This window comes from Thamnophis sirtalis, unplaced genomic scaffold, assembly GCF_051295495.1.
Source record: "Thamnophis sirtalis isolate CommonGarterSnake01/CBP01778 unplaced genomic scaffold, rThaSir2_p1.2 scaffold_9, whole genome shotgun sequence".
Lineage (NCBI taxonomy): Eukaryota > Metazoa > Chordata > Lepidosauria > Squamata > Natricidae > Thamnophis > Thamnophis sirtalis.
Window position 1 is genome coordinate 30,922,536 of NW_028261389.1, and position 13,396 is coordinate 30,935,931.

At 38.7% G+C, this 13,396-nt stretch overlaps 1 protein-coding gene across 3 annotated transcripts in view; it reads left to right on the plus strand.

Annotated features, from left to right (window-relative positions):
• CACNA1I (calcium voltage-gated channel subunit alpha1 I) overlaps positions 1-13,396 on the plus strand; it is a 173,384-nt gene that overhangs the window by 78,917 nt on the left and 81,071 nt on the right. For all 3 annotated transcript variants that reach the window (XM_087723205.1, XM_087723207.1, XM_087723206.1), the window contains exons 7-8: positions 2,081-2,387; positions 4,162-4,571. In XM_087723205.1, coding sequence (XP_087579331.1) covers positions 2,081-2,387; positions 4,162-4,571 — 717 coding nt within the window. The remainder of the gene's footprint in view (positions 1-2,080; positions 2,388-4,161; positions 4,572-13,396) is intronic.

Below are 13,396 nucleotides of genomic sequence, written 5' to 3' on the forward strand. Positions count from 1 at the left end.
TTGAAATGCTAAAAGTGAATGAAATGACTATCAGATAGAGCCTCCTGGCACCTTTGTCTAGGTGAGCTGCGCAGCAAGAGTAGAAGGCCATCGCGGTCTATTGTTCTCTGGGTAATTATGTTTGAAAGCTTCTAGGTGGAAAAACAGTAACTCTCTCCCTCCTTTTATGGCCTGGGGAGATGACAGTATTAAATCCTCCCTTTATTTTCTGTTACATCTTCCTAGCCTGAGGTTCATACAGTTGCTCTTTAGGCAGATTGAACTTTGAAAGATATTTAGAAAGATGCTTATTTGCTATTTTTATCCTGAGATTTATGTCATGTTGCACAGGATAATAGCAAATATTATTTTGTCTATGGGATGAAGGCTATGGGATAAGTAATGGATGGTGAAAAAATAAATTCAGTTATTGTTTGTTGTTAGTTGGAATGACATGAGGATCTACATATCAACATGTTTGAGTCCTCTTTATAAAAAAAAACAACCTTTTCATAACATTTAATTTAAGAGTAAGAACGTTTATGATATTAGCGTAATACCAGAACTACCATTATTAACATCCTTCCTGAGTTTTTAAAATAAGAATAAATATTGTTATCGTGTATGGTTTTAAAAAACAAACCAGAAGTACAGAAGTGTTTTTTTTTTAACTAGAAAATAAAAACAGGCTTACAATCTAAATGATCTTTATCGAATCTGGTGATTTCCAGTAGTTAGGTTAGGTTAGGTTTATTGGATTTATATGCTGCTCTTCTCCTAAGGACTCAGGGCAGCGTACAACATAAAAGAAAACACATATTACAAAAATTAAAAGGGACATTAAATAAAGTATCCAAAAAAAACCCCAATTGATATTTACAATAAAAATTTAAAAATTAAATTTAAATTAACAGCCAAATTAATCCTATATTTTATTCTATTCAGGCCAGGCCGGCTTGCTGGAAAATCCAACTTTTTAGGGCGCGTAGGAAGGACCGGAGGTCGGGGATTATACGAAGCTTAATTAAAGCTAGTTAAAGTACAGTTCTCATTATATGCAGCCAGTAGAGGAGGATATATGTGTATATCAGGGTTCCGGATCCCGTTCCAACTGGGAATGCGCCCGGCAACGTCCACATTGACATACGCGGCATGCCCGCACATGCATGCAGTGCATGCATGCGCCGTACTGTCTAGTGACACCTCTGCAAGCCTCCGCGATGCTCCAGCTGCTCAGCAGAGCATCATGTAGGCACTGTATGCGCCATGCGCGTTCGCAGAAGCGCCAAAGACTTTAAAGACAGGTACGGCGCACAGGTGGGTGGGCCCTCCGGAGCACCATACTGGAACAGTACCCAGTGCTTTGGGCAGGCTCTGGTACACCCGTACCAGGGCATACCGCCTGCAACCCACCACTGGTGTATGTATGTATGTATGTATGTATGTATGTATGTATGTATGTATGTATGTATGTAATGTGTGAGTGTGTGTGTGTGTACACATACACTCACACACACACACACATACTCTCCATCTATCTATCTATCTATCTATCTATCTATCTATCTATCTATCTATCTATCTATCTATCTATCTATCTAGAGCAGGCATCAGAAATTCATTTTTAACATGTTCACAGAAAAAAAGTGACAATAAAGTTTATCTTACCTTATCTTAATTGATAGAATGGAAAGGGCAAATCAATATGGCCTCTGTCGTCATGCACACCCATAGGCAGGAATGGAGTTTTCCCTATTTTAAAGTACTTTGTTTTAGCAGCGTTAAACACATTTGAGGCTTATGCTGTAATATTTCTATTGCATTTTTAGACTTTCATCCTAAAATGTCAGGAAAATGTGGCACTGATGTTCAGCAATCTTACAGCTAAAATTTGACAGTGGAAGCAAAATGAATTGCAGGTTCTGAGGAAAGGATTTTGCAATCCTTGGGACTCTAGACTACCCCCCCCCCCACACACACACAAACACACACATCAGTGTTTTATGCCTTGGGGTTATTTTTACCTTTAATCACCCCCCCCCCCTTACACACAAACACCCGCCATTAATGCTTTATCCATGCCTTTTCTCCCATTTCTTAGGTGGGGTCCTTTTTTATGATCAACCTGTGCCTAGTAGTCATTGCCACCCAATTTTCTGAGACCAAGCAACGAGAACACCAACTGATGCAGGAGCAGCGAGCACGGTACCTGTCCTCCAGCACTGTGGCCAGCTATATGGAACCAGGAGATTGTTACGAAGAGATCTTCCAATATGTCTGCCACATTGTTCGTAAAGCTAAGCGTCGCACCCTTGGCTTCTACAACAGCCTGCAGGATCGTCGTCTCGGTCCAACCGAACCAGGCACTGCCAAACAGAGAGTGAATGGAAAAGAACGGAAACAATACTGTAAGGTTTATAAACTAAGCTTGCCAAATTAAGGGGTGCGGGGTGGGGAGTATAAATGACTATTGAGGCCCTCACTGTAAATCAGACTACAGATAGTTCTTGACTTATGACCAATCACTTAGGGACTATGCAAAGTTATGATGAAACATTCCCCCCCCCCAAAAAAAGTACTTATGACCCCAATTTGAAGTTCTGGTGGTTGCTCGTCCCACAGTCACGTGATGCGCCTTGGGCACCTGGCAACCAGGCCATATTTACAGCCATTTTCAGCATTTCATGATCATATGACCATAATATGACTTCTTCTTTTTTTTTTTTTTTGCTGAAACCAGCATTTATTTCCAGATTCCAGAATAAAAAACCACCCATTATAGAAAATGGGTGATTTGCCTAACAACTACTGCAAAAAAAAAAGTCATAAAATTAAATCAGTCATTTAACGACTGGCAGGACTGCAATTCCTGAGTCAATTAAGGTCACAAGTCAAAGACTATCTTTACAAGGTATCAGCCATTAGACAGTTCTTTTCCAGATTTTTTTAAAAAATATTATAAATGTTCTGATTTAAATTGTACAAACGTCTTTATAAAAATGCATTTGTATATCAAGTTTCTATTAACTGGAAACATATGGAAAATGTGAGCATTTTTAGAATGAAATTGCATCCCAAAATTCAAAGGATAGCTGAATCCTGATTTGTATGATAGCAAAAAAAGAAAAAAAAATTAAAACAGGATTACTTAACTAAGAATGGTGGCTGAACATCATTATGTTCCATCCCTATTTAAAACAATTGTTATACCAAGGTTAACAGAAGGTACTATATAGCAGTGATCCACAACCTTTCGGGTTCCCTGGACCAGCAGTAGCAGCCATGGTGGTAGCAGCAGTGGGGGGGGGAGGATGGTTTTGCATGCACAACCTAGCTCCTGTCCATGTGCAAATGAATGCTTTGCACATTCACATGCTGCTTGCAAGGGACGTCAATGAATTATTATTATTTGTTCTAGCCACTCATCTCCAAATCGTTATGTGAGGAGATTGATATGCTGCCTCTGAATTCTCACAAGATTACTTTCATAACCACTAAAATCTCATGTGATCGAGTGGCCTTTTTCCTGCAATGCATGTGGTTATCATTGAGCTATGGCCTTTTTTTCAGATCCTACAAAACTATTTTAGCTGTAGAAAATCAGCAAAATGTGACTTTGTCAATGCTACTTTTTTAAAAAAAAAAAATCATATGCTTGTCAAGTCAAATATGCCTTTCCAGTTCTGCTCCATTTGCCAAGATAAGCTTTTTTGGATGATTTGACATATTATGTAGTAGCAAAGTCAGACTTACCATATTTTATATGCACAACATATAATATTTGAAATATTTTTGTTATGAGATCAATAAGGCTCCCTAGTTTTTAAAGAAACAAGCTTTCAATATTTTTTTTAACCTCCAATATGTTACATATAGGTCATGGCCCTTATTTAATGATTCTTGCAGTCTAGAGAATTATTCCATCCATGCTATGTGGCTGAACACAATTGAGTGCAATCTATTGTGGCTGAAGTAGAGCGTATCTCTTAGAGACAAGCAATCTCCATTTAAAGTCTCTGATGAGATGTTTAACTCTAACAGTTCCAGTGCTTCATTTTCTTCTCCATTAAAATGGCCAACAACCCATTTGCTTTGCGTAATTAAATATTGAGATGCAGAACTGTATTACAAATAGGGCATTTTTAAGCCTTACATTTAATCTTTTTGTGTATTATTAACCAGCACGTTGCCGGAAACATTCTTCTATTGATTACATGCCTCAAGGACTTGGTCAGCCTACTACCAAGACACTGGTCTCTGAAGCCAGCAACTGCCCCAAATGTTACAAGACCCAGCAGGAAGCAACCCAAAGACTTTCTGTGCTTGATAGTGTCAATTCAGATCAGGAAGATGGAGAAAAAGTCTGTGACCAAGAGGGAGATGGCGGGAAAGGAGTCATGGAGTCTAACACGGATTTGGAAAAAGAAGAGGATGATGGAGAAGAGAGGGGACAGCTCATGCTTTGCAATGATATGTGGCAAGAAGTAAGAGTCAAATTGAGGGGAATTGTGGATAGCAAATACTTCAACCGTGGAATAATGATTGCAATCCTCGTAAATACCATCAGCATGGGCATTGAGCATCATGAACAGGTAAGGGACTGATAGGCACCTGAAACCAAAAAAATTAATTCAGTATCCTGGGAGAAAATTGTAAAGTTTTGAAAGGATGGATAATTAGCATGTTGCAACCCCTAGGATATGTATTGTGGACAGCAACATGACATTACCCATATTTGTTTACTTATCTAGGAAATTTGGCAACCTATGGGACTTGTGAGTTATAGGACCAATGTAATCAAGTAGCAGCAATTTAATGCTGAGTTGAAACAAGACTCTACCATATCACCATCACAAGTACAATCACTGAATGAAGACTTTGTGGTATATAAATCTTACTGGATAGTTGGTAGACTGAAGCCAGAATCTTAGAACTAAGATTCTATTGGTATTTGACTTGAAAATGGGACAAATGAATTAGACAGGCATTAATCTGTTGGTTAATAGATCCAAAAACCACATATATTAGGACCAATCAAAACTACTATCAAACTTTTAAGCATCCAGATTTCATTTTTAAATCTTTAATCTGAATGTTAAGTATAATTGATAGAATATGAAAAATAAAAATATAGGTATTAAAAGTTTGTACTTTGTAAACATTTTGAGAAAGAGAAGCAGGAAGAGTTGTACAAATTAAATTAGAGCAATCTCTGCTAAATTCAATGGCACCAAAGACTGGTGGAACCAAATAAGAGTAGTAGCTGTCATTTCATTTAACAAAAATTAAAATCTATTTGTTCTGCAAATGTACCCATTAGGAAAATATTTACTGACTTTTGCTTACATGTTAATTGAACTACATATTGTAGTTGCTAATTTAACTACATATTATAGTTTTCAGATAAAAGCTGAACATTGTTTTTTAAGATTATCAGGACTTAGTTAAACGAATGTGTTCACTTCTAAGCAAATGTAGCTTCGTTAAAAAAAAAAAAGAATAAGAGAATGTCCTGAATTGAACTTACTCTTCTCTAGTTCTAACTAATAGTTATTCATGTTCTGTGATTTTCTTTTGGTTTTCTTTATTCTTTGTCCATCTGTATTTGGCCCTCACATCAAATATATATCTTCTTTTTGTCCCTCTCAACTGCCCATCCCTTCTCTGCCTATTCTTGTCTTTGCCACCTCCTCCTCCCACCTCTCTCTCTCTCTCTTTCTGTGTTAATTTTCCTTCATTAGCTAACTGAAATCCTTAGTCTATTTGGCTTACTCTAATATGCTCTCTGGGGATAGCACAGGCACTTCGCCCTCTGCTCAAAGCAAATCCATCAGCTTGCCACTATTTCCAGCTTAATTAAGAGACAGAGAAGTGCAGCCTGTCTGAACAGGGTAGGAAAGAATCAGGTGAACTAAGCTCCAGAAAGCTTTTTGCCTCTCCAAGTCACAGAGTGGTCAAGAACCACCATTCCTGGGTGTTTCTATCTGATGAAGAATGGATTAATGTCAGAAAGAAGTGGTTGTATTCTGCCATCCATAAATGTGGCTCTCTCCCTGGTCCACGCCCTAGCATTTAATGATTGGTACTAATTCACTGTCACTTGAGTGGGCTGTAAGTCATCTATGCCAAGCCTCAAATGTTTGTACTGACAGTCTAAAGCTCAGTGGCCGTAGCTGACTGCAGTGGGGGCAGGGGAGCAAGCTATTTTGAAGGCAAATCTATGAGGCTCAAAAAAATCTGCATTAGAATCTTTATAATTCTAGCCAGAAAAAGGAGCTTGACAGCCCTTGTTCTTGCAAAGGTTATTTTAAAAGTGGGAACAATGCACTAAGAGATTGTAAATGCACAAATGATGACTGCACTTATTATCTGTAAATGGTTCAGCGCTGGATGCCATACAATAACTTCATTAAAACAAACAAGCAAGTAAACACCGCCTGCAGGCTTGGAATCTAAATAGAGGCAGTTCTGAGAAAATTGACTAATCCAATTTTTAAAGGGTTTTTACTTTAATTCCCCCCCCAAGAGTTGTTTTGATTTTTTTTCCACATCATACATGAACAGCCTTAGTTTGGCCTCATGTAAATTGATGGGCACATTTCAGTGTTAAATGTCAATTATCAGCAGTTAATTCTTGCAAGTTAGTTCTGTTCCTCCATGTAATATATTTCCAGTCATTGGATCCTAGTATACTGTAGGTGGTCTGTGGAAAGCTTATTTTCTGACTACTTTTAAAACAAATTATGGATTCTGACCCTATGCAACATATTTACCTAGGGATTGCAGAGGTTAGAATCTAATATATTTGGAAGGCAGCAAGTTAGGAAAGGTTGAATAGGATAATTTTGCACATATTAATACTATTCCAGCCCCATCAAAAACATCTCCTGGGATGTTCCCTTTTTCAGCAGTCTTTTTCGACCTGCTCTCCTCTAAATTAATTGGATTATAGCATATCTGTAAGACATCAGGTTGAAGGAGACTGTCTTTCATGATGTTTCAGTATATCAATAAATGGAGTCAATGATAATATTTTTTTTAAAAAAATGTGTGTGAGCAGCATGGTTGCCAAGTGGTGAAGATGTTAACTTCCAACTCAGAAGATTGAGAGTTCAATCCTGGATAGTGATAGATGTTTCTTTCCTAGGGCTCAGAGAGAGAAAAAAGTGCTGTGAGCTCCTTGTAGGTTGGTTTATGGTTTATTAAACTTGTATGCCGCCCTATTCCCCCGGGGGGACTCAGGGCGGCTAACAAACTCATAGGGGAGGGGGTAATACAAAAAACAAACAAGACAAAACAATTACAGAAAAACAGATTAAAACTCCTCAACAGCCACAACAATTTGAGTGGGGCTGGGAACTCATCAGCCCCAGGCCTGTCAGAACAGCCAGGTCTTAATGGCTTCGCGGAAAGCCTGAAGGGTGGTGAGGGTCCGAATCTCCACGGGAAGATCGTTCCAGAGGGCCAGAGCAGCCACAGAGAAGGCCCTCCCCCGGGGGGGTCGACAGTCGAACTGGGTAGCTGATGGAATCCGGAGGAGGGCTAATCTGTGGGATCTAATTCGTCGCAGGGAGGTAATTGGCAGGAGGCGGTCTCTCAAGTACCCAGGTCCGATACCATGTAGGGCTTTAAAAGTAACGACTAGCACCTTGAAACATATCTGGAGCCTAATAGGCAGCCAGTGCAGCTTGCGGAGGATAAGTGTAACGTGGGTGTACCGAGGTGCACTCACAATTGCTCGCGTGGCCACATTCTGGACAAGCTGAAGTCTCCGAATGCTCTTCAAGGGTGCCCCCATGTAGAGCGCATTACAATAGTCCAGTCTTGAGGTCACAAGGGCATGAGTGACTGTTCTGGTGTTAGAAGGGCATCTGGCCAGTAAATGCTCAGCTCCATCTAGTCACTTTGACTCTACCCCAGATTAAGGGATTACAGGGTCATTAAGAAAGAGGTTATTTTTTAATGATAATATTGTTTTGTGTATATTCCCTGTTTCCCCCAAAATAAGACCTCCCCAGATAATAAGCCCAATTGGGCTTTTGAGTGCATGTGCTAAAATAAGCCCTCCCCTGAAAATAAACTCTCCCCAAAAATATTTCCAACACAGCAGCAGCCATGAGGTGACCACGCTTGCCGCCTCCTGCACTTGCAAAATTATAAGATCTCACTGAAAATAAGGCTAAGTGCTTATTTCAGGGGTCAAAAGAAAATAAGACCCTGTCTTATTTTTGGGGAAACACGGTATGAATTCTGCTGTTGGTTGAGCCTAATTTTATTCTACTCAAGCCTTTGGTTCTTCAACTGATATGTGTGCTTGCTTCAGTGATGATATTCTTTTGACCATGATTCAGATTTCTTTTAAGAAATTTTAAAGTTTAGCAAATGGGACATTTGTCTGATAACTTATTTAAAAACCAATATGTTATTGGTGCTTACTGAAAAAAAAATACCAAAGATTTAGGAAGTAGCTCTGTGATGGTATTCATTCATTCATTCATTCATTCATCATTCATTCATTCATCATTCATTCATTCATTTCTATAGCCTCCTTTATCAGTCAGTGACTGATTTACAATTCAGTTTACAATTCAAAGAAATAGATTATAATTAAAATACTAAAAACACATTTTAAAACAATAGAACGATATAATTCTAAGTCAGCATATCTAAAAACAATTTATCTATGTTATATGCTACCCAATTATAAGTTTATTGATCCTACCGTATTTTAAAGATGAATGGACATTTCAGTTAAAATTTGTATCTATGTTTGCTTTCTCCAAACACATATCACCTTCAGGTTTTTTAAAAAAAAAAATAGTATTAATTCTTCTCTAATTGAAACCTCTCTAATCATTGGTTTGCAGAAATATGCACTGCAACTATATCTCTGAAAGCAGTAAATTTCAAAATCCTGTGAGTTGATTATCACAAGATAAAGGATATAAGAAAACATACCAATGAACTTCTAAACCTACATGGTATCTACTGTTTTTCCAACAAATTCTAGAAGATAGCTGATATCTTGGGAATTTATAACTTACACAGTTAAGGATTTTATATGTAAGAAAGCCTTGTTAACAGGGCAGCAAGCACTGCTGTCACAATGTGAACAAGAAAGAAGGTTGTCATGACAGAGAAGAGAGTGACAGGGTCAGTAATCCCTCGGTTTAGTCACCTGTTGCAATCTGAAGATTCCTCGCCATGATTTTTATGGCACTGTGACTTCCAATGCATTTGCTTTGAGTTCAGGTCACTTCTTACTGCTTCTTTTACATCTGCTACAGTAAAGCAGATGATGTCCTGCCTCATCTCCTCTGCATACTAATTAGTCTGTTTTGAAATCTGCAATATTGGGGAAAAAATCTTCATTCCTATTGTCCTTGTTCTACCTTTAATAAAATTCAGCAAAAGCCTTCCTGTTGTTATCATTTTGCTCTTTATAGAACCCTCTGGCATGCCTGGTACCTGTTTTACGGCAGGTTGATATACCTTTCTGTTTGTTGTTTAGAACGTTTCAAGGTGAGACATAGCCAGTTATTCAGCCCCATGCATTACAAGCAATTGACCAATATCTACCAAAATCAACACCTTTTCAGTTGCAAAGAACTCAACACAGTTAAGCCACTGTCCATAATACTGATAATCTAAACAAGGACTGCTGTTGTAAGCATAAGAACCTGGAATTGGCACGCTTACTATAGTTTGATAGTCCTGTGAAATGGCTGTGAATAATATTGCTGTGAATAATTTTGTAGACACTCCGGATAGCCAGACAGTGAAAAAAGAAAATGTAGGAACAGGCAGGCTGTGTCTATGGAGGAATAAAATGAAATAGAACTGAGAACAAAGGTCAGGAGGAACCTTACATCTCCATGCTTGACAAATAAACTAGCCAGATGTACTATATGCAGCAGAAAATAAAGCTGAGGAAGTTACTTCCTGATTGGGATCTACTACTCAGTAGCATCCAAGACAATACATACCCAACAGAGGTGGTACTCTGCTGGTTCGCCCCGGTTTGGACGAACTAGTAATGGCACTGATGGGAGGCTCCGTCCATTTGCCCAGATGTCATCATGAATGCTCTGCGCATGCACAGGAGCACTGCATTTCATGCCTGATCCTCTTATCTGGTTCGGAACCGGGAGCGCGCACCTGTGTTTGCTTGCTTCACTCACGCATGGCACTTCTGCACAAGTGCAGAGCATCTGTGATGACATCTGGCCAGGTGGGCAGAGCCTCCCGCTGCTGCCACTACTGATTTGCCTGAATTGGGGTAAACCAGTAGAATGCCACCTCTAATACTCAAGGTAAATAAGAGTGTATATATATATATGACTGCTTTATATAATAAGCATTAATCTAGGCATCTTAGCCTAAACAAAATTGATGTTCAATTCAGAGGAGAGCAATATATATATAAAAAGAAATAGTGTTGTTGTTTTTTTTAAAAAAGGGAAGATCTGTCGTAAAAGAAAGATTAAAGAACATGAAATGGGTAACATTTTAATTGGTGGTGACTAAAGGGAGACAAGAGCCTGGATAATTACTTGCTAATAAAAAGCTGTCAACACAAGACATACAAGGAAAAAGTTATCCAGAGGAGGGAGGGAGGGAGGGAGGGAGGAAGGAAGGAAGGAAGGAAGGAAGGAAGGAAGGAAGGAAGGAAGGAAGGAAGATTCAGACCTGAAATAAAATAATTGTTTATTTTAAATATATGTAAAAACCTGGAATAATGTACTATTCATTCATAGCAGTGTTCTCAATCTCAGCAATTTTACGATGTGCGGATTTAACTTCCAGAATTACCCACCCAGCGTGAGCAGAGGCAAATCATGAAAATTTAAAACAGTTTAAAATCCCTTCTTCTGAGGGTTCCCCAGTAAAAGCAATAGCGCTTAGACTTGTATACCACTTCACAGTGCTTTACAGCCTTCCCTGCACTTAGTGCAGAGTCAGCATATTGCGCCCCCCCCCCCCCGCCCAAACGATATGGGTTCTCATTTTACCCACCTTGAAAGGATGGAAGGCTAAGTAAATCTTGAGCCGGTGAAATTCAAACTGCAGAACTGCTGGCAATCAGCAGTCGGCAGAAGTAGCCTGCAGTATTGCATTCTAACCACTGTGCCACCACAGCTCATAATATAATATAATAATAATAATAAGTACCACTAATCAGGCTGCATCTCCTGGGGAAAAAAAACTTGTGAAATCAAAGTCCTCCTCTTAAGAACTTCTGTCTTTAGCCCAACCCTAGGGAAATATGAACAGGAAATTGCTTTGGGTCTTCTTGCCCAAGGCCCAGAGATATCACACTTAACAAACATTGTGCCAATCCTAAAACAAAGGGTAACTATGCAATTGCACAGTCCTACATATAAAGAAGCTCTTAATGAAAAATTCCCTGAAGAAAATTCTAGATATAAAAAGAGAAGGCAAGGGAAGGCAATCATATTTGGATTGATAATTCTAAATAAAATTGATATAATGTTTTACTAGTGATTTACTACCTCTGAATTCTTGAATTTCAATACATACTCAAGCTTTATTGAAGAAAGTACAGTTAGACAGGGATCACCTGTTTCTCTTGATTAGAATTCATGGATACTAAAAATCTAAAGCATCGGTATTCATAAGAAAAACAAAGCCACATAGTTGTATAATGAATGGAAATGAAATCAGATACTTGCCTTCAAATATTTAGGCATGGTCTTTCATGCACAGAGGACTTAGACATTGCACCAAGCAGCTGAAACAATTTCAAAATTGTCGATAACAATTAAGATTCTTCAGAACCAGAAGGATCATTGGCTACCATTAGCATACTATAGGGCAGATTCACCAAAATTTCATAATAAAATACACCTGCTCATCTGACTGTGGATAAATAGAAACTGTCTATTTATTTACTATATGATTACTTCATTGCAATTTTTATAAGAATCTGTGCAAGGATTACAGATTGCTGCCACACACCCAGGAGGGACATAAGAGCTTTCCTATCATAGCAGCTGAAATTTGTGTGGCTGCAATGAAAATAAAAAGTAATACATTTTCATTTGATTAATTTTATTTTGTTTGTTTTACTCTTCATGATCTTTGATCATAATCAAAGTGCTCTTTCCTTCCTTTTATAGACACCTGTCCTCAGATATATAAAATTTATAGGATGATCAAATGTCAGCCCCCACCTGACTATTGACACACCCATTCAAAGAAAATGTTCCAACTCTGATACTTAGGCCCTGGGCAATGAAATAGAAATCATATTGCAATTAAGCCCACCTTCAAAATTACAGTAGCTTTGGTAGAATAATAAAGAGACAACTAGTTTTCACCAGATTGCAGTGTTCTTTTGTGCGGGAAGGGGAAGAGATGGATTCCAGGATCATTGATCCAGGAATGGGACATTCCAGAAACTCCAGAACAGTGTTTCTGTCTAGATCAAGCATGTCCAAGTCATGGCCTGTAGGCCACCTGCAGACCTGGATAGCTAGTAATGCGGGTCCAATATACTATATAACATTTTTTTAAAAATAAAGTAAGTTTATTATTTATATACATTAACTATCATATATATCAAAAGGTTGAAATCTAGGCTACAGATCATTCTATTCCAGGGGCAGTTTAGCAGTTTCTAGAAATGAATCTTCTGATGTAGTGCCTGGTATTCTGGATATGATCTTATGGTTTTATGAACAATGCCATTTTTATGAATTGTTTTTAATTTCTTGACTATTTTAGATTGACTAATTGATAGATTACACACCATCAAGTTGTTGTCAACACTTAGTAACCACATAGATTTTTTCCCCCATGATCATCTTTCTTTAATCTGGTCCTTCAATTGTTCCAATGGTACCTTCATCAGTATTGTAACTGGATTGATCCATCTTGTTGTAAGTTGTCCTTGTCTTCTCTTTCCTTCTAGCTTTCCCAACATTAGAGCCTTCTTCAGAGGGCAAGGTCTTTGCATAATAGATCTGAAGTAGGATAATTCGAAGTTGGTCATTTATGCCTGGAGTGAGAACTGTGGAGTGATTTATTTGCGTACTTGAGAGACCGCCTTCTGCCAATTACCTCCCTGCGACCAATTAGATCACATAGATTGGGCCCCCTCCGAGTTCCATCTGCCAGTCAGTGCCGACTGGCAACTACAAGGAGGAGAGCCTTCTCAGTAGTAGCTCCGACCCTTTGGAACGATCTCCCTGTGGAGATTCGTACCCTCACCACCGTCCAGGCCTTCCGCACAGCCCTTAAGACCTGGCTAGCCCGTCAGGCCTGGGGACAAAGATAATTGCCCCCACCCGAATGATGAATGAATGTTGCTTATTATTTTACTTTATGTATTGTATGTGTTATTGTTTGTACAGGGCGGGGCATAACCTTTTCCTAGGGGGTCACAGCAACACTT